The following is a 23279-nucleotide window of genomic DNA, read 5'->3' as shown; positions in this document are numbered from 1 at the left end:
AGTGCGCACACTCCTTTGAATTATCTGGGACACTTGATGAGTGCCAATGTGCCTGCCTCTCTCTCCCTCCCCCCTCTCCCCTCTTCCTCCTCTCCCACTCCCCCTCCCGCTCTCCCTCTCTGTCCTTACCTCCTCCCCTCAATATTCTCCTTTGGTGTGCGGTTTGTCAGGGAATTGAGCCCAGTCATCATGGATTTTTGTTTTGTTCTAGACAAGGTCTTGCCAACCGTATTCTGAGATTATAGGCGTGAGCCTCCATGGCTGACTTGACACTGTTTTTTTTTTTTTTTTTTGTAAAAGCCCCTTCAGAGATTCTAATGCATGGTCAGAGTGGAGAAGCATGTCCTAGATCAGGGGTTGCAGCTTGGAAAAAGATGGTAATTTTTCATTGTTTTGTTTTTGGTTTGAGACACAGGATGATCCTGAACTGTGGTAATTTGATCTCAACAGGAGATTACAGGCATAGTCTACTATTTCTGGCTTCCTTCTGCCTTTTACAGTACTAGGGACTGAGTTTAGTGCCCTGTGTTTGCAAGGCGAGCGTTGTACCACCAAACCACAGGCCCTGGCCTATCCCCAACCCCCTCCCCTTTAAGGACAGGGTCTCAATATGTAGCCCTGGCTGGCATGTCACTCACAAAGATCTGCCTGTCCCTACCTCCTGAATCCTGGGATTAAGGTGTTCGCCACCTTGTCCAGCTGCCAGCCCTCTTGTTGTTTATCCTTTAGGACAAAGTTTAAGTTGCTTGCACTGGCCTTAAACCTGGGGCCCTTCTGCCTCGGCTTCCCAGGCAGCTGGATTCTGCCTGTTGCATCAGGCCTGACTATAATGTCTTTAAGAAGTTAGAAATATTGACACATAAGTCTGCCCCTGGGATTCTATTAGCTGATCTAAGATGGAGAGGGGCCCTAATGTTATTCGAAATGTCCTAGAGCCTGTGCTGACCACCAGTGACCTGGACCAAACATTTTTTCAGAGGCCAAAAGATGAGAATATATTTGTCTAAAAACAAATAGCAAATGAATATTTTATTTTATTTACTTGAAGATAGGGAATTCAGCCTGTAGATCAGGCTGGCCTCAGATTCAAGAGATCCGCCTGCCTCTGCCTCCCAAGCACTGCCATTAAAGGTGTGAGAGCCACCATGCCTGGCTCCAGCAGGTGATTTAAAAAACTAACAAAAGCAAACAAACAAAACCCAGGGTCACCTGTACCCCGGTTTGCCCTCAGACTTGCTTCATATAAAATGGTGGGTGAGCTTGCATTTCTGATCCTCCTGCCTCTACCACATGAGTGCTGGGTTGCAGGCCTGTGTCCCACGCTTGGTTTCTGTGGTAGCAAGTGATTCACTACCTTGACACAAGACACAAAAGCCCTGGACTCATTTCTCTGTATGGGTGGTTGCTGGCCGCCTCGGGCATCTCACCTCACCATCACAACTCCTGGGGAGTCAGGGGGCAATGTCGCTCCCATTTTGCAGATGAAGATACTGAGGAACAAAACTGTCTAGGTGGAGCAAGGTGTGGTGACACCACACCTATATTCCCAACACCTAGAAAGCTGAGACAGGAAGATCAGGGGTTTGAGGCCAGCCACACAAAAGCAAACACAGGCTGGGCATGGTGGTTCCTGACTTGTAAGCCCAGCAAGTAGGAGACAGGTCTGGAACAGGAAGTAGACCACAGGGCTTTCCGGGTCAGCCGGGGCTAAGTAGTTTGATCCTGTCTCAACAAACAAAACCAAGCAATCAAACAAACCCTGGCACAACAAAAAACAAAACACGCACAGTGAGAATGTCGTTCTGAAGTAGTTCGCTCCTCAGACCGGCAAAGTCCCGGGTTCTAGCCCCAGCACCAGAGAAATGCAAGACAAAAAACTACCTGTCCAGGTGGATGCTGACCAAGATACTGACAAAAGCTGGAACTTCCTGATCCAGGGCCAGTGCCCATTTAATCCCTTCCCATTGTGACATGTACGTTCCATAATGAACAGGTTAGTATTGTGAGGTAGGGTCCGGGTGTAAAGGCGACTATGAGGTGACACTGTAGAAAACTGGAGACGAGGGCAGGAGGAATAGGACTATTCCCTCACAAACAGGGACTCTGGGGCAGCCATGTCCTACTTCACCTCTCCACAAACTCATCTGGGTCTTCTGCCTTCTGGCCAAGGTGAGAGGGGTTCCTGAAACTGGGGGTTGGGGAGACAACAGAGCTTCCCACGTGAAGTTGCTTCCTGGCTTTGGGGGAAGTGGAGCTTCTCCTGAAAGCTTTTAGGCTGACCCTGGAATCAATCCTCTGGAAATTATATCCAAAAGGCCTTGCCAATTGCTAATTATGCACCCGCTCACTTAAACACTTCCCCAGCACCTGCAGTATCAGGACTGGCTGGAGTTATGGAGATGAGTAATTGCTTACATTCCCAGCCTCAGACTGTCCTCTTGGGCTTGTTCCGATTGCCTCTGGTCCCAGGCCCTGCCCCTCAGGGCCTCTTCCTCCAAGAGACCAAGAATAACATTCCATTTCATTCTTGTCTCTGCAGGTGGGGCTGCTTCTTCGGGTTCGTCCCTTGGCCTCTATAGTCCTGCAGAGCCAGTGCTGGTGGCACCTGGTGGATTAGGCCCACTGAGCCAGAAAGCTGAGCAGGTGGCACCTGCTGCCCAGGCCTGGGGTCCCACCTTGGCAGTGCCTGAAGCCAGGGGCTGCCCTGGGGGTGTTAGCTGGGAGACACCTCGGAGAAAGGAACACAACCGATACTGCCCCAAATTGCCCCCTGTGAGGCAGCTGGAGAGCTTGGGCTGGGCAGACCCCTGCTCCAGAAGCAGAGCTCCTCCCTATCTGAGTGGCCCTAGCAGGCCCCGGCCCCTGCTGCTGTGTGGGCTGTCACCTGGGGTTCTGCCAATATCCTCCGAGGCAGTGGGGAAGGAGGCCAGCTCCCAACCTGACATCTGCATCCTTACCCTGGCCATGATGATCGCTGGTATACCTACTGTGCCTGTGCCAGGCCTGCGGGAAGAGGACCTGATCCGGGCAGCTCAAGCCTTCATGATGGCCCATCCAGAGCCAGAGGGGGCTGTGGAGGGGATGCAGTGGGAGCAGGCGCATGCCCACATGGCTTCTGGACAGATGCCTTTAGTGAGATCCAGGAGGGGCTCCTGCTTGTAGTCAGATGAAATAGCATGAGACACAGGGCGGCTTCTCCGTATGGTTTTTGGGCAGATGAGGTTGGGAATGGCTCTCTCTGGCTGCGATGGGAAGAGGGTGTGGGTAACTGAGCCACCCTGACAGACTGCACGGCTGGGTTAGGACCACTCTGCAGGAAGTTCTTCGTGCCACCACAGATCTGAGCAGATAAGGTACCTACCTAGGAAGCCCTGTTGGGAGAGTAGAGAAAATTTTCTGTCTAAAGTCCTAGACAATGTGGATTTTCCTCTTGCCTTGTGTCCCAGTTTGCTGAGGGGAGATGGCACTGTAGACGAATGATGGACACTTGGCTGAGTCAACAGACTTGTTCTTCACTCCAGCCAACCCTGTGGGAAAGCCCACTCTACAGAGAAGCTGAAGCCTAGGGCGCTTCCTGGAGCCTCAGTGCCAGTAAAGGCAGAACCAGGCCTGCAAACCCTGGCAGGTAAACCAGAAACAGTCAACATCTCAGGTGGCACCACTGTGCCAAGGCTCCTCCTTTCACACCACAAAAGGACATCCATTAAACAGACAACAGGACAAGCACGGGGAGACAACATTCACTTTATTGATCCCATCCCAGGGTGGGACAGAACTGGGAACTCTGGCAGCCCCACCAAAGTAGCCTCTTCCTTCATGGAGAGTTCCAGGGTCAGAGCCAAGTGAGTCCCATCATGACTGAGCAGGAGTTACCAACACAGAACCTTCAGCCTTACCACCCATTATTTCCCTTAAGGAACCAGCTGTTTCCAGAAACTTCTTAAGTTACAAATCAATCTTACTTATGAAAAAGTTGTCAAAACTGAATCCAGAATGCACAACAGTGACTGTATTTGGCCGTCAAAGCCTGTGATATTTACTATTGAACCCTTAACAGGAAAGATTTTCTGACTTCTGTGGAGCATGACACAATCTAGACAAGAGGCTAGAGCAGAGCAGACTTCCGGAAGGAAGCAGAGTGTGTGTAGAGGGGCGGAAGTGAATGATCCTATGTACATGAACATGTCAGGGCACACATACAATCATAAGTTAGGCCTGTTGACACAGGCTTATAATCCCACTTACTGAGCAGGCTCGTTAGGAGGCTCACAAGTTCAAAGCCCGCCTGTCTACAGTGGGAGTCCAAGAGTAGCCTGGGCAGCCTAGTGAGAGGCTATCTCGAAATAAGAACTAAAGAGGCAGTAGTAGAAGAGTCCCTGCCTAACACGTGTACTACCCTGGGTTCAGTCCCCAGAACTGGCCATGCCCATGTGTGATTAGAGCTGTACCTGCTCATAAGGGCCGATCCAGCTGTCGGCAAGTTCCCGAAGGGTGCTATAGCGGCGCTCAAACTCCTCCTTGCTGCAGTGCTCTAAGAGCCGACCGACCTCCTCAGTGAGGAGGGTCACAGCCAGGTGCTTATCCAGGCTGGCACTCCACTTGCTGCCTAGGATACTGTCTAGACTGGTGGCACAGCCTGAGGTCCACTGAGTCTGCAGCATGTCAGGCTGGAGCACCTGCTGGCGGGCACTGAGCATGGCGAGGATGTGGCGGCAGGGCAGGTGGAAGGCTTGGTTAAAGTAGCAGCTGCAGCTGGCAGGGGACTGGGGCTGGACGTTGTGCGTGTCCTCCAGAATCTGTATGTTCATTTTTTCTGAGCCAGAGCCAATGAGATGCATGGACTTCTGGACTACAGCGAGCTCACCTAGGCAGAGTTGGGCAGCTGGCCCTGTGCAGATGGCATTGAGGGAGTGCTGGATACGGGCTTCTACCAACTGCTCTGTGTTGGGGTTTTCAGGGCTGGCATCTGAAGGAGGCTGACTGTCCTGGGGACTCTCCACCAGGCTGAGGTTTGCTTTGTCTGAAGGGTTCTGTTGCATGTATCGGAACACAGAGGCCATGCCTTGTTTCTCAAATGGGGTGGCGCCAAAAAACTGACTGAGGACGTGGGCTGTTACCTCCAGAGTCTGGAAGTATCGGTTGCTCTGGGCTCGGCTTCTCCAGCGGTGGGCCAGCCAGATGCGGTCATTGAGCAGCCAGTGTGAGTGGAGCTCAGGCAGCCTGCTGGGGGGGATGCAGGTATTCAGGAGTGTGTACAGCTTCCGCAGGTTGCCGGCCGTGGCCGAGCACATTGTGCTCTGCAGGGAGGACAGGAGCACACTTTGTACGGGCTGCTCCAGGGAGAGCTGATAGAACTTACCCTGGAGGAATTTACAAATATGGAAGGCTGAGAGCAAGACCTCAGCAGCAGGGAACTCCATGGTCAGGGTGGGCAGCAGGAGGAAGTGGGGGTCCACCAGAATGGTAGTGATTCTCTCCCAGGCTGGGTTAAACTTTTTGAACACCTGGAACATCTGGGCCAGGCCTCGGGCATCTTCATTGGTAGGGATGGCAAAGTATACTGCTCGGGCAAGAGGACCCTCAACCTGTACCCGGGGTCCATCCACCAGGAAGGTGTATAACACCTTGCCTCTTGGGTTGTAGGTCCGGTGTATAAATAAGACATCAGGGAAATGAGCAAAGAGGTCTTGCATGAAGCAGCTTTGGTAGTTGAAGGCATCTAGCTGAGGAGTCTTGCTAATCTGGTGCAGCATGGGTGGGCTGGAGTCCTTAATAAGTAGACCATTCAGCATTGTGAGGGCCATGGAGTGCTGGGAAGTGTCTAAAGCCCAGGCAAGGATCCTTCCTCTGCAGGATCGCTGACAGGGAAGCAGTAAGTTTCTCAAATGCCACGTAATTTGATGCTTGAAGCTAGACTGTAGTTTTAGGTACTGTTTCAGATGGGCCTAGAGAAAGGAAGAGACACTTAAGAGAGTAGGGACCTGGGTTTTCAACTATTTATTTGGACGATGTTTCAAGGCTTATAAAACACTATATATCTTCTAGGGGCAGATATACAACAAACACATAAGAACACACTGGATGATTATAAAAATCGCAAAGACGAGAAAGAGGCCAGAGAATATACTGGGGAAGGCAGGGCGCATTAGCTAAAGTGGGAAGCGGTCAAAGGGGAGATTCCCCTGGGTATGAGATAGAAATAACAAGCCAGCCATAGAGACATGGCTCCCAGGGACTAGAAGGGGCAGGAAGTCACGTGCAGTGGTATACACTTGTGATCTAAGCTACCAAAAGGCTGAGGCAGAAGGATCACCAGGCCAAGGTCCCCTGGATGAGCTTAAGACCAGCACAGGCAATTTAGAACCTGTCTAAAAAAACAAAGCAAAAACCCCCTAACAACAACCACACACTCACATACATACTAAAATCCCAAACCAAACAAACAAAAGGACTGGGGAGTTGGGTGTGGCCACAAACACATATAATCCCAGCGCCCGGGAGGTGGAGGCAACAGGGTCAGTTCAAGGTCATTTTAGATTATAGCTCATTGGCAGTATAGGGGACTGAAAACATATAACCAATCCCGGCACTTGGGAGGCAGAGGCAGGCTGATCTCTGAGTTCTAGGCCAGCCAGGGCTGTTACACAGTAATCCTCTGTCTCAAAACAAAACAAAAAACCCATATGACATGTGGCCCTTCTTTTCTACAGAAGGATTCTGCTGTGTAGCCCTGATTTGTCCACAACCCACAGCAATCCTCACCTCAGCTTCCAAGTGCTGGGTTTCAGGCACGTGTCACCTCATTTCATTCTCTTTTAAAAAATAGCATTCTAAATATTTGTATGGCCTTTCTGTTCACAAAGTTATAATTCTTGCTCTTTTGGTCCTGGTATATACCAGGAAAAAAAATTGCTCAAAACTTGCTGTGAAATATAGAGCAAGCCAAGTGGCCTTCTCTGAAACTCAATTCCTTTCACTATAAAAAGGGGCTAGCACGTGTGTAACTTCTGCGCCTACACAGATCCCGATAGGCTGTAGTTAGTGCTTTATGCAAATGATTCCCGTTTGGCTCCATTTACTGTCCCCATTTCGCAGATGAAAGACTCAGGTTCAAAGACACATGAGAGACTGAGGTACAAAGACATAGGCTATTTGTCCACCATTACGACAGCTGGAAGCCGAGTCTGGCTCCAGATCCTGATGTCATCCTATAGAGTCCCAAAATATGGACCAGGAAGGGAAGGCGGCCTCTGACCTCACCTGAGCCCGGGTTGGGGACGCGGAAGGCTGAGATTCGTTTTCAAGCCCAGCGGAGTCGAAATCCACCTTCCACTGGTGGAAACTGTATGCACTAACCGCTGCGACCGGTTTCACGCCTCCACCACCGGGACCGTTCACGCACACCCGACGCAGCAGCCATTTCTCCCACTGGGCCCGCCTCCGACTGACTGACGTCCAGCCTAGCCAATCGCCACGCCAGCTTCACAATGACTGAGACCAAAGGAGCTCACTGTGGAAATTGAGAGCTACCGACCAATCCTAGACTGGCAGCTCCAGGACGGGGCTGTTGCCAGGGTTACAGGGGCTCGGCCAGAAATAACCAATGAGAGCTTGTGGAAGGATGTTCACGCCCGGAACAGGCCGCCCTCGGGCGAAGACTCCCTTCTGCCTAGGGAGCGGGAAAGGCGGTACCTTTTAAAGGCCAAAATAAAATAAAGAGCAGTATTTTATACGGAAACAATTAGTTTGTCGGGTATCGAGCTGTCAAGCTCCGAAGATACAGAATGATGGAAAAAGGTGCAAATGTTGTACTGCATTCTTTGCCTCAAGGAGAAACTGAGGCTTGTAATTCAGGTTATTCAGGGCGTGAGATAGGATCAAGAGTTTGAAGCTAGCTTAGGCAACCTAGTCAGACCAAGTCTTAGACAGCTGGATGTGGTGTCACACTATTTAATCCCAGCACTGGGGAAGCAGAAGCCAGCCTGGTCTACATCAAGTTCCAGGCTAGGCCTTGAAAATTAAAACATTTCTATTAGGAATTTGCCTACAGCATTCCAGCAAGTGGCTTGCAGTAAAATCTAGGATTCAGGTCACTCTTCCCACCTGGTCCACTGGTCCCTTTTCCTGAAGAGAATGAACAAGACAACCCAAGATCTGTATGTTAGGCTTAGTTGGTAGGAAGAGGGCAGAGTAAGTGGTGATACATTATTAATCCTCTGAATGTCAATCACCATACCCCATTAGACAATACTCAAGTTTCCTTTAAAAGGAGAACGTTTGGGCTGGAGAGATGGCTCAGCGGTTAAGAGCACCCGGCTACTCTTCCAGAGGTCCTGAGTTCAATTCCCAGCAACCACATGGTGGCTCACAGCCATCTGTAATGAGGTCTGATGCCCTCCTCTGGTGTGTCTGAAGACAGTTATGGTGTACTCATATATAATAAATCTTTAAAAAAAAAAAAAAAGGAGAACGTTTGAGGCTGCTAGTCTGGGCTACATGAGGCCCTGTCTCAAAAAAACAAAAGTGGAGCAAAAACAAAAACGGACTTTATTAGTGTGAATAAAAATACATAACATATTATTTTCTAAAGAGCAGCAACAGTCGACAATCCAGGGCTACCCTCCTCCCCTCTGTCTCTGAAAACAGAGCTTCTTCCTAGGCCCATCATGTTCTATCCTAACCTGGGCCAGGGTTCATCTCTGTGGGCTGGGAGAAAGGAGCACAACCCCTTCGATATGGAGTAATTTGGCTTTGGACAATGAATGAGGTGTCTATAGAACGCCAAAGGTAGGGCTCAAACAGGGCAGGGTCAAAGGGCTGTCACAGTGAGGTCCTTCTTCCCCCAGTTTTAAGATCTCCTCAGCCCTTACCTAGGAAGACACTGACCCACCACTTTGAACTGTGCAAAGGTGGCTTTTAGATGAGTCTCATTAGTGCAATTGCCTCAATCATGAACCATGGCTTCAGCAGGAGGGGGGCTGTCTCCTGTCTCTAGCTTTCCCCAGAGGAAAGGGAGGCAGCCCGCATCTCTGAAGTCAACTGGCTGCTGCTGACTGGACTCAGGCCGCTGATAGGGGTCTGCCCAGATGTCCACAATCTTGCGCAGGGTGGAGCAGCGCTCCTCCAGCTCTGGCCCCTCGGTCTGCATCAGCAGGTTTGCCAGCTCCCTGCTTAGGTCCCGAATCTTGTGGTTCTGACCTTGCTTTTCAGGCTCATCGGTGTTTGGGATTATTCCACGGTCTTGCAGCTCCCCATTGGGGTCAAGGAGGTGTTGGTATTTCTTCTGCCACCGGCAGCACACCATGGCTTCCCCTACTGGCTGCTGGCTGGTATGCAACAGAGCCAAAATGTGGCGGCATGGCAGATGGTAGCACTGTTGAAAGGAGCAGCTGCAGCTGCAGCCGTCTTTGCTCACCTGGTGTGAATTCTCCAGCAGCTGAACAGCTACTGAGGCGCCGGCCTCGTCTACCAGGTGGGTGGAGTTCTGTACCACCTCCCACTCATTATGACACAACTTGTAGGCTAGTTCAGAGCCACTCTGGTGCAAGATGTCTAGCATGCCACCCTTGGAGGACTGATCTTGGGGCTGTGGCGACTTAGACTGTGCTGAGTCTGGCTTTGTCTCTTCTACCTCTTCCACAGGAAGCCTGGTGGCACTCCCTCCACAAATTCTAAAAGGCTTCTTGGGCCTTGGAGGCGTGCTTGGGAGCCGAGTTCTCTTTAACTTGGGAGAATTTGTGGGCAAGCTCTTCAGCCCTTTGGTATTAAAGAAGTCTATGTAATCCACAAAGTGAAGGATGCAGTCCAGCAGAGACCGCTGCTCCCGGAAGAGGCTTGACACCTTGCTGGTGACTATGTCCAGGCTGTCCATGTAGGTGTTACACGCATGTAGTCCTTTCCTCACATGCATGTACCACAGCAGTTCACAGGAGAACCAGTGGGCCTGGAGGAAACTGAACAGTTCCTCATCCAGTAGGGCTTGAGACATCTCACAGAGATTTTTTAGGCTCGCATCAGAAGAGACAAACACAGCCTCCCTTAGAGCTTCTTTCATGAGTCTTTTAAAAGATGCATTGACTGAACTCTGATGTAACTTCTTCTCCAAGAGACGAGTTGTGTGGTAGATGGAGAGGAGGGTGCGGGCAGCGGGGAAGATCTCCTGTAGAATAGCTCGGTGAGGGAATGAAGGGTCCACAAAAACCACCTTGACCTTGGGCCAATCAGAGTTGAATTCTGTAAAGATATTGAGCATCTTGGCCACAGAAGGAGCTGTCTCAGCCTTGAGCACAGCAAAATGCACCACTCGACTCTCTCGCTCCTTGTTCTCCACCAAGAAAGCATACAGGATATGGCCCTGGCTGTTTTCCACCCGGTGCAACAAGAGAGTCTCTGGGAAGCGGGTGAACAGGTCACTCATCTTGCTGCTCTGGAAGCTGAGTCGGTCTAGGTCTTGGCTGGTACCTACACTGAAGGAGGCCATTGAACCCTCATCCACGGTAAGGAAGTTCTTCATTACTTTCGCTATCTTGGCCATATCAGAAGGACTGATGCCCTCCTGCTCTGGATTTGAGGGCTTGTGTATCTTATCTAGGCAAAAAGATGGCTCCACTGGGGGCTTCTCTGCTGTATCGAGGTCTTTCTTGATGCTGAGCTGCACCGGCTGGAGTTCGTGCAGACAGAGTGCCTTCTGAGGTTTGCTAGCAGGGACCCCTCCAGCAGCAGCACTAGAATCCGCATGTATGTGCTGGGTGTTCAGTTCACTGATAAACAGTCTATCTAGTCTCTCGTTGTACTGCAGGAGCAGGTACGCTGGACACCTGTCCACCTTCCGTGTTTTCTTCCTGTTTGACTGCGTCCGAATACAGACAAATTTCACCTGCACATATCTAGGGAAGGCAGAGGTGACAATGAGAAAGGTGCTGGTTGCCCCTCTCTTAAGATAAGACCTGGTAGCCATTTATACTGAGCAGTACATTCCCTGGAGACCACAAGTCTTTTTTTTTTTTTTTTTTTTTTTCCGGAGCTGAGGACCGAACCCAGGTCTTGCGCTTGCTAGGCAAGCACTCTACCACTGAGCTAAATCCCCAACTCTCCTGGAGACCACAAAGTTGTTTAGAATGTGAGGAAGAAGACCAGGTGGTAACTCTCTAGTCAAAACACTTTCAGCTCCCTCCTTCAAGACTGTCTCTATCACAACACCCCTTAGTTTTTCCCACAGAGTTCTAAAGCCAGCTTTTCTGTTTGTATTGTTTTGTTTTGTTTTAGCTTGGGGGACTGGCATGGCACTCATAATGTAGTCCCGGCTGGCCTTGAACTTACTGTAACCTTCCTGACTCAGGCTCCCATGAGCTGGGCTTACAGAAGTGAGCTACTTATAGACCTGGCCTAAAGGCCTAATTTTTGCCATTCTGTCTGTTGCCATCTGTGGCTGCCAGCGAGCCCACTCTGAAGCTATAAGGGCAGCTGACAACAGCAGGGGTGTTTAGCTAGTCTGTTGAGCCAATCCTAGTTGTGCTATAACCTAGTCCGAGCACCTGGGAGGCCATGGCAAGAAGATGGAAGGCGACTTTGGAGCTATGCAGTAGGGCCTTGCCTCAAGAACCAAAGTCCTGGGGGCTGGAGAGATGGCTCAGTGGTTAAGAGCACTGACTGCTCTTCCAGAGGTCCTGAGTTCAATTCCCAGCAACCACATGGTGGCTCACAACCATCTGTAATGGGATCTGATGCCCTCTTCTGGTGTGTCTGAAGGTAGCTACAGTGCACTTATATATAATAAATAAATAAATGTTTAAAAAAAAAAAAAGAACCAAAATCCTTCTCTTTTTTCTTTTTTTTTTTTTTCGGAGCTGGGGACCGAACCCAGGGCCTTGCGCTTGCTAGGCAAGCGCTCTACCACTGAGCTAAATCCCTAACCCCCAGTCCTTTTCACTCATTCAGGACACTATTGCCTTAATCTCCTCCACAGTGACATTCTGGGGGCCAGGGCTGCTCACTGAGCTCCTCAGGCTCCTCCAGCATGTGTCTGGGTTTATTTGTAGGAGAGAAAATTTCTGATTGTTCCTGTAAAGAGAAATGTCTCTGTCCTAAGGTGTCTAGGTTTCCATCTGTGATGGGGCGAGTGAACATCTAAGAAAGCCTCATCCCTGTAGCTTCAGCGCTCGGGATGGAGAGGGCTGATTCCAAGGGGATAGTCATCAACTTATCTGCTCTCTCTCTTTTCTTATTCCATTTGACTCCTGGGCTCAAGACCCAATGAGGAGGGTTCTCCCTTCTCATCAGCCTTTATGAATGACCCCAAGATTCAGTACTCTTTTTTTTTTTTTTCTTTTTTTTCGGAGCTGGGGACCGAACCCAGGGCCTTGCGCTCGCTAGGCAAGCGCTCTACCGCTGAGCTAAATCCCCAACCCCTGATTCAGTACTCTTGAATCCGATTTACTGTATTCAATTAAAAGGTCTTACAGACCTATAGATATCAATACAAGTAGAGGTGAAAGGGGGAACACTGCGGGCCAAGTTGAGTCTTTTAAGTCCTGGTTGCTATTGGGAAGCTGTTTAACAATGGACAAGTCACTTCGCCTCTGTGGATACAGTATGCCCATTATAAAATGAGACAAGCTCATTAGGGTTATCGTAAGACTGAATGAACCACAGCTAAAACATCCAGCCCAGAACCTGCCCTGGGCTTTTGTTTATGCTAGAGCTAAAGCCAGCTGCTTCTGCAGTTCCCGTGCCGAGAACATTTAGTGAGGATGTCTCAAGTGCCAAGACTAAATCACTCCTCAGTGTGTTCCTAAGACCTAACACAAGGCTGCCGCTCCTTCAGCAGGTGCTTATCAGTGATATAGTGGAAGGATGAGTCATGGCCACGAGTGGGTGGTACAGGCCACACCCCTGCCTCCTCAGGGAGCAGCCCAGCTGAAAAGCCAAGGGAGGGGGGAAAAGAAATCTAAGCCTCTAGCCTGACCTGGCAGCCCAGGAGCCTCACCTACTCTTTCCCAAACACTTACTAGCTGGTCCAGTTTGCCCACCCTGTGGGGCAAGTTTAGGGAAACAGGATATGTCAGTCTTATGATAACAGGGTGGAGGGGCCCAGGGCTGAGAACATCTGTGTCTGTTCTGGACACGATGCAGAGGTGGCGCCATCTCTAGTTTTAGTCAGAAGGCCTGGGGCAGGCCAGGCCAGCAAGAGAGGACCAATGAATCTTAGTTTCCACTCTTCTCCACCTTGCTTGTGCCTTAGAACAACCAACTGCCCACAGCTTCCTGTGCCCACTATAAAGTGTCTTCTGGCAGGGCTTATGTTTGTACCTTTGTTTGAATGACCCTCCCACTCTTCATCTCAAAGTATATTCATCATTTAGGACACATGGAGCCATCATCTTTTCTAGAAAGCCAGGCCTTACCCTTCTGCTAGCTCGACATCTTAGCCCAATTCTTGTCATTCCATTCCATTGACTTGCTGTGTACTTAGTGACAGTTTCAGGGAGAGCCACTGCCAACCACAAAGCTTTTTACGATTCCTGATACTTCTCAGCCAGGCTGGAATCCTGGCTTTTAATGCTTTTAATTCTTCCTCCTCATTCTTCCTCCAATTTCCCTCCTTTCCTTGCTGCTGCTTCTTTTTTCTTTTTCCTTTTCTTTTTTTGGAGGGTAGGGAACAGGGCCTGACTTCATGGCCATCTTCCTGCCTTTGTCTACCAAGAGCTGGGATTCCGGGCATGACCACCCTGCCCAGCATCTTCCTCCCTTCCTTTCTTCCCCATCATGCTAAAGATCAAACCTAGAGCTTTGCACTGTGAGGCTGCCATTCTGCCACCAGCCTGACTCCAGCCTGTATCTACTATGTGCACAAAACTTTGGATGCTGCCCCACAGTCACCATGCATGGAAGATCCTGATGTCTCAGTTCACACTAGAAAGAATTCTAGTTTGTCCTCATTTTACAGAGGAGGTGTCTATAAGGAAGCTCTCTGAGGAGTCTGAGAATCTAGGATTTTCTCTTCCAGCTAAACCAGCACATCTGAGGTTTGAACCAAGTTTGCTTGTCTATAGTCTAACTAGTTAACCATTATTTTGCTCAGTTCCTTTAAAGATATTTCTGTCTCTGAGTTCCTTTTTTATCCTCATTTGACCTTAACATTGGTTAGGTTCAACAACCCCCTTCTAGATCTCTAATCACGAGCCAGAGATGCCTCAAAAGGAAAGCTGTTGAGAAGAGACTCCACAAAGCTGTCCTCTGACCTATACACATGCGTGCCCTGCTCTCTATACATCCTGCCAGCGCACTGACACCTCAAATCTCATGGCGTTAAGGTGGGGATGGAGGCTTATGCCTTGGGGAACTGAAGCAGAAAGATTAACATATGTTTGACACCAGCCTGAGCCTCATAGCAAATTATGGGCTAGTCTAGACTAGAAAGCAAGACTCTGTCTCAAAAACAAACAAAAAATAGTCTGGGGTTGTAGCTCAGTGGTAGAACCCTCTTTGCCTTGATTGTGTGAAGCCCTGGGTTTAATCCCCAATACAATCCAAAACGAGAAACAAAAACAATTTGTCCGTGTTCTGAAAATATACAAACACTTCCCTTATCACTAACCACTGATGACTACATCCTCAGTGCATGAAGGTGGCTATGTGTAGGGTATGTATGTATGTATGTATGTATGTATGTATGTATGTATGTATGTAAGTACTATGCCACTCTTTATAAGAGACTTGAGCATCCAATAGTTTTGATGTCTGAGGGGCATCCTGCAGCCTACCCACCTACTGACACTGAGGGGACAATCCTAATTTCATCTAATCCAAAACTGTTGCTTGTCAACTCAACTCCTTCAGTGTCCCTGCCAAACAAAAGGCCAGTTCTGTCCAGGCTGCGCTCCTCCCTAACACCACTTCCTGAGGGCAGCAACAGCCAGTTAACCCAATTAAGGTAATGTTGTGAGGACTGGGCATGAACACGTGTCCAATTATGGAGAAAGAGCTACAATAGGAAACCCAGGAAGGATTCCTCTTTTGGATATGACTTCTGCATTTGTGTCACGGGGAGCTGTGTGGAATATGTCAGGTTTGAGGATATAGAATGGAGGAGGCAAGGAGCCCAATCAGAGACACAATCACATTTGGAGGCTCACTCTGTGCTATGCAATAGTGACTCGTAAGCAATTTCAAGTTAGCTGTTAGTTCACTGAGAACTAAAGGATCCAATGACTGGTGTATTAGCATGACTATTTCCAGAATCTGGAGCAGGAGGAATGCCATGAATTCAGGGCCAGTTTGGGCTATGTAGTACATAATAAAATAAACCATCCAATTTCCCTCTCTCAACACACATACACACAAAACAACAACAAAAACTACTGCAGAAATATTTTATAGAAATTAATAGGGAAAAAAGATCTGAATAAAAATTTACCTTAAAAATTGAGACTACAGGGTGGGGCTTGAGAGGTGGTTGTAGTGGTAGTGGGTCAGCTTGAGGCTGCTTGTATTCCAATGCTAATACTGGTTTCTCAAGACCCGAGGGTTCACACACAGACCCAAGTGACTGCTATGAGACCTTGCCCCCAAGTTATTTCTGATTGGTAAATAAAAATGTTGAAGGCCAATAGCTAGGCAGAAGAGACAGAGGTGGGGTTTAGAGTTCCCGGGTCTGGCTTATCTATAAGAAAGTAGACTCTAGGGTTGGGGATTTAGCTCAGTGGTAGAGTGCTTGCCTAGCAAGCACAAGGCCCTGGGTTCGGTCCCCAGCTCCGAAAAAAAAAAGAAAGTAGACTCTAACAGCATAGAGGGGGGTATCTGCTCAGGACTTGTGCTGTTTAAGGCTTATTGTGATAAAAGCTGTGTTGTTGTTGTTTTTAAGATTTATTATTTATTTATTTTATGTATGTGTGTACACTGTTGTTGTCTTCACCAGAAGAGGGCACCAGATCTCATTATGGATGGTTGTGAGCCACCATGTGGTTGCTGGGATTTGAACTCAGGACCTCAGGAAGAGCAGTCAGTGCTCGTAACTGCTGAGCCATCTCTCCGGCCCCCTTGTTGTGTGTTTTTTTTTAACTGGGAACTGAATGATCAAAGGTGGGGTAAAAACCCCTGGATTGGGATTAAATAAAGTCTACAACAGGTACAGGTGGCTCAGTGGTGTGGAGTGGTGTGGAGTTTTGCTCTTGCAGAGGACCCAGGTTCGGTTCCTGGCACCCACAATTACTAACTGCAGTTCCAGGGGATCCGATCCCTCTCTGACCAACTTGAGCACCAGGCACACACATGATGTGTACACATACACGCACACACGGTGCATATATACATACATACAAAAAATTACTCCTACACATAAAATAAATATATTTTTAAAAATTGAGACTAAAAGGGGATGGCTCACTCAGTAAAGTGCTTGCCAGGCAAGTGTGGGGACAAACGTTTAGTCCGTAGCATTCATGAAAAAACAAAACCGAACGAAAATGAAAAAACCAACCAAATCAACAACAAAACTATTGGGTGTGGTTGTATGCAGTCCAATGCTGAGCTGCAGACAGGAGGATCCCGGGGCCCTGCTGTCCAACTAATGGAGCCAAATCACTGAAACAAACTGTCACCAACCAACCCAAACCAAAACAGTGGAGAGGACCAACCTGTGACCTCCACACTTAGTATCACACAAGTATGTGTACCTGTGTGACACACATACACCTGCGTGTACGCACACACGTGCACACACGCGCACACGCACAAGATCACAAGGTACAGTTGTACATGCTTGTGATTTAAACACTGGAATGTGAAGCAGGCCTGTGGGTGAGACCCTGTCCTTCAGACAGACAGACAGACAGACAGACAGACAGACAGACAGGGCCTGGGGTTGTGGCAAATTTGTAATCTCAGCACCCTGCAGGCAGAGGCAGGAAGGCCTTGGAAAGTCAGAGCCAAGCAGGACAATACTAGGCAGAGATGCCTCAAAGGAAGCAAAGCGGGGCAGGAGACTCGAAGACCCAGACACACACAGTCTCTCAGTGTGGCCCTCCCTGTCCTGAGACTTGCCATAGAGACCAGGCTGGCCTCAAACTCACAAGGTCCACCTCCTTCTGTATCCTGAACGCTGGGATTAAAGGAGTGAGCCACCACACTAGGCGAGAAAGAGAGGCTCTTAATTAAAACTATTAATACCTCCCTAAGACTGCACTGCAGGCAGCAAGCCTGGGGTACATTTTCCTAATTAATGATTGATATGAAGGGTCCCCATCAACTGTGGGTGGTGCCACCCCTGAGCAGTGACCTGGATGGTGGAAGAAAGCAGACTGAATAGGCCATGAGGAGCAGGACTCTGCATCAGCTCCGTTTGTCCTCCAGGTTCCTCCCTTGACCTCCTGCCCTGATTTCCTTCAACAACAGTGTGATGAGTGTAGACTGCTAGCTGACATAACCATTTTCCTCCTCAAGGTGCTTTTGGTCATAATGTTCTATCATAGTAACAGAGACCAAGCTAGGAGTTAAGAGTGCCTGAGGCTTAGTAATGAGGGTTGCAGTTCCAACCCCAGCAACCTGTACTGCGAATTTCAGTTCAGAGGGATCCACGGTAGCCTCTGGCTTTAGTACATGTACAGGTGGAGGAACTCACACTGAAACGCATGCTCACACAAATATTTAAAAAACCAAGTCAAACAAACACAAAACCCAAAACTAACTTTTTTGTTTGTTTTTTGAGACAGGGTTTCTCTTTGTGTGCAGTCCTGGCTGTTCTGAACTCACTCTGTAGACCAGGCTGGCCTCAAACTCAGAGATCCTCCTGCCTCTGCCTGCTCGGTGCTGGGATCAAAGGTGTGCACCTTCACCACCTGGCCCGACTTCCCCAGAGCCTGTGGTATTTCTCAGTTACTGCCCTGGTCTTTCTCAGGCTTCCTGGGGTATAACTCCTTGCTAGACAAAGCCTCTACACGGCAAGCCTCTGGCACCTCTGCCTTCTTGGCTTCCTGCTTCCACTTCCCACTCCATAAGACCTTCATTATTTTCAAGGTTCCAGCAGTCCTTCAGCTTCTGAGAGCTGTGTGTGAATTTCAGTTTGCATGGTTCTGCTGGCGCCAAGTTAGTCTGATGATTAGCACTAGTTAGTCAGTACACACTGTCAGTGATGCTAAGGACACTGCGGATCTGGCAGGAGGAACAGCACGTGTGCTGAGAATTAAGTGACATATGTCCAAAGTACCTAGCAAAGAACCTGGAATGTGTAATTTCAGACAACATGTCTGAAAAGGGTAGTTACTGAACTGAACAGCGATGGACAGAGTCGCTGGAGTGTCTTACGGACTCTGAAGAAGATGAACTCTCAAACAGAGGGACTGGGAGAGGCTCGGTCTGTGAAGTGAATTAAAAAAAAAATCATAGATTTTCTCACTTGATAGGGGTTTGAAAGAAAAATAAAAACAGAAGTCTTGATATATTTGTGTTACTATGTATTTTGGCCGTTGTCCTGCTCCTTGGTCTATATGCCTAAGTTGCTTTTAGTTTTCAAAGTGTAGGCCAACGAAGTGTGGAAGGCTGGAGGCTACTCACTGGAAACATCAGGACAGAATTCATTACAGGCCAGGGTAACGTAAAACGCAGCCCAGCTGTCCTCGAACTCACCAGCAACAAAACCCAGCTCTCCTGCAGGGCACGGTGGCAGGTGCTTGTAATTCCAGCATTGAAGAGGCAGAGTGAAGAGGGTCTCTCCGGTTCAAGTCCAGTTTGTGTTACATGGAGCTCCAGGCCAGCCACACAGTGAGACCCTATCTCAAAAGCAAAACCACACAAAATCCAACAAAGACAAAACAGCCCTAATTACGGTAAAAAGAATGATAACACAGGGCAGCCAATCAATAAAAAGGTCTAAATATTTTCTCCTTTACGAACTGCTCCCATGACCCACAAGAAGGATTTCTTACAAACCTGGGTTTGAAGAAGTCTTGTTTGTTTGTTTTTGAGACAGGGTTTCACTGTGTGGCCCTGTTTTACCTAGAGCTCTCTATATAGATCAGGCTGGCCTTGAACTCACAGAGGTCTGTCCACCTCCCTAGTGTTGGAGTTAGGATAGGTACCATCACATCCGGCTGAAGTCTCCACTCTTAAGTCATTTGCCACAGTGAGCCTTTGAAGACTTTGCTAACTAGGGAGCCAGTGTATAAGAGCTTTCGGCTAAGCCTGACCACCTGACTTTGATCCCTGGGATCCATATGGTGGAAGGAGAGAGAGCACATGCAGTGTCCCTGAGGCCAGGAGATGCTGGATCCCTGGAACTGGAGTCATGGATAGTTGTGAGCCGCCACACGGGTGCTGAGAATCAAAGCTGGGTCTTTTGCATGGATAACAAGTGTTCTTTTTTTTTTTTTTTCTTTTTCTTTTCTTTTCTTTTTTTCGGAGCTGGGGACCGAACCCAGGGCCTCAAGCGCTCTACCACTGAGCTAAATCCCCAACCCCATAGCAAGTGTTCTTAACACTTAACTGCAACACCTCTGTAATCTTGATAGAAATATAAACATATTATATTAGAGATAGAATCTCATTTTGTAGCCCAGGATAGACTCTTATTTATTTAGATAGGGTTTCTCTGTGTTAGACCCCAATTTATAATCCCCTTCCTTAGACTCTTGTGTGCTGGAATTAAAGGCATGTGTTACCATGCCAGATTTTGATTTTATTTTATATTTCTAATTAGTATACAAAATAGTGCATTACAATGTGCCATTCATACATATATATCATTATATACACCATACTGATTTCATTTATATATGTCTTTACTGTGTTTTTGAGGCTGGGTCCTACACTGTAGCCCAGGCTAGCCTGGAACTTGCAGTAATTCCCTGTGTTAGCCTTCCAAGTGCTGGATTTATAGGAGTCTACACCACATTGGTTGAGAGACAGAACCTGGAGCTTTGTGTATGCTAGGCAAGCACTCTAGTCAACTGGGCTACATTCCCAGGCTGCCTGCTGCCCTCTCATAAGTAATCCCCCTTCATTTTTGTTTTCTGCAGTGCTGATTATTTAAGCCAGTCCCTTAAGAGTGCCAGGGAAAGTGGGGTTTCTACCACCCACGGCTCCTAAATTACACTCTCTTGTCCCCTTCTCTTTGTGATGCTGGTATTAAACCCAGGACCTCGCTCAGGAGGTTCAAGGTCATCCTCGGCTACATCGTGAGTTTGAGGCTAGCCTGAGCTACATGAGACCCTGTCTCAAAAAAATCAATAATAGTAAAAGAAAGAGATGGGATAGAGAGATGGCTCAGCGGTTAAGAGCACTGTCTGGGGCTGGAGAGATGGCTCAGTGGTTAAGAGCACCGACTGCTCTTTCAGAGGTCCTGAGTTCAAATCCCAGCAACCACATGGTGGCTCACAACCATCTGTAATGAGATCCGATGCCCTCCTCTGGTGTGTCTGAAGACAGCGACAGTGTACTCATATACATTAAATAAATAAATTAAAAAAAAAAAAAGAGTACTGTCTGCTCTTCCAGAGGTTATGAGTTCAATTCCCAGCAACCACACGGTGGCTCACAACCATCTGTAATGAGATCTGATGCCCTCTTCTGGCCTTCAGACATGCAGCAGAAAGCTGTATGATGTGTACATAATAAATAAATATTAAAAAAAAATTAAAGATGAAAATAAAGGCCTAAATTCATATTTTTTAGAGCATTTCCCTAAATCATGCTTAACACTTGACCAATCATTTAATCAACAATTAATGTCTACCATGGACAACTGCCATGCTGGACGCTGGACGACCTGCCTGTGGGGGAGCTTAGCTAGGTACCAGCACAAAGGACAGCGTCCAGGCGCCTCAGCTGTGGGAAGCACTTTGACAGATTGCCAAGCATAGCAGCCCAGTTGCTACAGGATGCCATCTTCTTCACAGATCTAGCCTTCACTCCCATAGGTCTGTCTCATCAAATGTCTGATGCTTGGTACTTAACCAACACTCTCCATTCCTGGCCTCTACTCATTCACAGGCTCAGGGAAAACCAGCCATTTTAGTGGGAAGCCTTGTATGCATCATGCATCTCCAGTTCTCTCTCTCTCTCTCTCTCTCTCTCTCTCTCTCTCTCTCTCTCTCTCTCTAATGAGGGTTTGGGGGGCGGTGCAGGGTCTTTCTATGCCGCCCTGGCTGGTCCAAAACTCACTATGTAGACCAGACTGGCCTTGAAGTCATAAGAGTCCCACCTTGCCTCTCTAGTGCTGGGATTAAAGGTGTATACCACCATGCCTGATTTTTCTTTTATAACTCTTTTATAGTTTACTTATTTGGTTTTTAGAGAAGGGCTTCACCCTGTAGTCCAGGCTGCTTTGGAGTTCACTGTGTATCGTCGGCTGCCTTCAAGCTGCATCCTTTTGAGTGCTGGGATTATAGGTAAGAGCTGCCACACCCACTTTTGAATATCTCTTTGAAGGCATTTACTACTTAGAGGCATGGTTTCCAGATCCCACATTGCGTGGCTGTTCAAGTCTCTTACATAACACGGTATGCTGTTTGCATATCGCTTCCCATATACTTTAAATCATCTCTAGGTTATAATAACCAAAAATGTAAGTTCTATGTAAATAGTTTGGTTGTAGTCAGACACAGCAGTTCATGTCTGTAATGCCAGCACTTGGGAGTCTGAGAACCGCCATGAGTTTGGGGCTACTTAGGCTACAGAGAGAAGGCTTGTGTAAGGACGAAACAAAAAGTGTATTTGTTCAGGAGACTTTTAGTTTCCTTTAAAATATCAACTTTTTTTTTTTTTTTTTTTTTTTTTTGGAGATAGGGTCACACTTAGGAGTCCTTGCCGCCCTGGATCTCATTACTTAGGTCAAGTTGACCTTCAACCCACAGCATAGACCTGCCTGTACCTTCCAAGTGCTGGGACTTAAAGGCACTCACTCACCAGCACACCTGACATATAGTCAATGTGTGTGTGTGTGTGTGTGTGTGTGTGTGTGTGTGCCTGGGTGTATGTGTGTGTACTGTGTGCTTGCAGGAGCCCTTACAGGCCAGAAGGGTGGAGTGGAACTCCTAGAACTGGAGTTACAGGTGCTAATAATCCACCATTGGGTGCTGAGGGCAAGTGTAGAAAGTCCTCTTGACCACGAGCTGTCATTCCAGCCCCATTCGTTATTTTGGTATTTTAACCCATACTGGCTGCCAAGTCCAAGTAGCTCCTTAGGGACACTCATTCATCTTTACGTGTACCCAGGAATGACCCTGGACGTCAGAATGGAGCCAGAACACAGTCAGGTTCCATAGTCTGGAAAGTACTGTCCAAAGAGCTCAGTCGTGGGCTCAGACTTTGGTGTACTCTGACACTCAGTTGGCCTAGATATTGTAATTAAAACTTGACTTGACTATTGTAATTGACTTTCACATTGATTCATACAATGATTAGATTTCACAGCAAAAGTCTGGCCACATGAGCCTTCCTTTTCACAAGGGAGTCAGGGAGCCCTGCTTCTCATCTCTCTCTCTCCCTCCTTCTCTCCCTCCCTCCCCCTCTTCAGTTTTTCTTGGTTCTTTTTTTTTTTTTTTTCCCCCCGGAGCTGGGGACCGAACCCAGGGCCTTGGGCTTCCTAGGTAAGCACTCTACCACTGAGCTAAATCCCCAGCCCCCCCTCTTCAGTTTTTCAAGACAGGTTTTCTCTGTTAGCTTCGACTGTCCTAGAAGTTGCTCTCTAGACCAGGCTGGCTTCAAACTCACAGAAATCTGTCTGCCTCTGCCTCCCGAGTGCTGGGATTAAAGGCAAGCACCATCACCATCCTTTCCCTGTATTTTTTAAGAGCTGATTGTCTCAAACTCATGCTCCTCCTGCCTCAACCTTTTAGCACTGGGATTCTAAACCTGCACCCTTATCATTCTTTCTTTTAAAGTAAAACTAAAAGCTAAATTTATAGTAGGTTGTTTCACCCGAACCCTAAAAACACTGGAGCCTTCCCCAGCTTTTTAGCCCCTAGAGTCAAATGAGTCCGAGAACTACCATCAATAATTCTAACATTCATCCCTGCAGAGTAAAGAAGGCACCTGGGAAGCACCTTGGATAAGGAAGGTGTTTGAAAACGGCTGTATCTGGAGCTCAGGAATCATTTACAAAATCAATCAACGAAAAGAACCAACCAACCAACCAATGAGCACATTACTGCTTTGTAAACGGGAGACTAATGGAGGAAATTGCCAAGGCGTTTGGATTCACTCCCCGACAAGCTTTGTGCTTGAGAGAGATGCTCTCAACAAACAAACAACGGGGAAAAAAAAAACAAAAAAACAAAAAACAAAAA

General features: G+C 48.0%; 3 protein-coding genes across 5 annotated transcripts in view; 1 reads left to right on the top strand and 2 right to left on the bottom strand.

Moving 5' to 3' along the window:
- Positions 1–2069: 2069 nt before the first annotated feature.
- On the top strand, positions 2070–4025 carry Spata25 (spermatogenesis associated 25). The gene is made up of 2 exons (NM_001025769.1): positions 2070–2169; positions 2540–4025. Exons 1-2 carry the CDS (start codon positions 2115–2117, stop codon positions 3160–3162), a joined length of 678 nt encoding a protein of 225 aa, NP_001020940.1. The 5' UTR covers positions 2070–2114; the 3' UTR covers positions 3163–4025.
- Positions 3729–7446, bottom strand: Zswim1 (zinc finger, SWIM-type containing 1). The gene is made up of 2 exons (NM_001398988.1): positions 7261–7446; positions 3729–5945 (listed from the first exon to the last, which is right to left on the bottom strand). The coding sequence occupies exon 2, from the start codon at positions 5802–5804 to the stop codon at positions 4437–4439; it is 1368 nt and encodes a 455-aa protein (NP_001385917.1). The 5' UTR covers positions 5805–5945; positions 7261–7446; the 3' UTR covers positions 3729–4436.
- A 1081-nt stretch (positions 7447–8527) lies between these two features.
- Zswim3 (zinc finger, SWIM-type containing 3) overlaps positions 8528–23279 on the bottom strand; it is a 15283-nt gene continuing 531 nt past the window's right edge. The window contains exons 2-3 of one of the 3 annotated variants that reach the window (XM_039105132.2): positions 18622–18764; positions 8529–10886 (exon numbers count right to left, since the gene is read on the bottom strand). In XM_039105132.2, coding sequence (XP_038961060.1) covers positions 8945–10534 — 1590 coding nt within the window. In that variant the 5' untranslated portion in view covers positions 10535–10886; positions 18622–18764 and the 3' untranslated portion in view covers positions 8529–8944. Of the gene's footprint in view, positions 10887–18621; positions 18769–23279 lie in introns of all 3 variants that reach the window. The other 2 variants (XM_039105133.2, NM_001107801.1) reach the window with 2 other exon arrangements.

This window comes from Rattus norvegicus, chromosome 3, assembly GCF_036323735.1.
Source record: "Rattus norvegicus strain BN/NHsdMcwi chromosome 3, GRCr8, whole genome shotgun sequence".
Taxonomy (NCBI): domain Eukaryota; kingdom Metazoa; phylum Chordata; class Mammalia; order Rodentia; family Muridae; genus Rattus; species Rattus norvegicus.
Note: the sequence above shows the minus strand (reverse complement) of the source record. Positions and strands in the feature narration are given on the sequence as shown.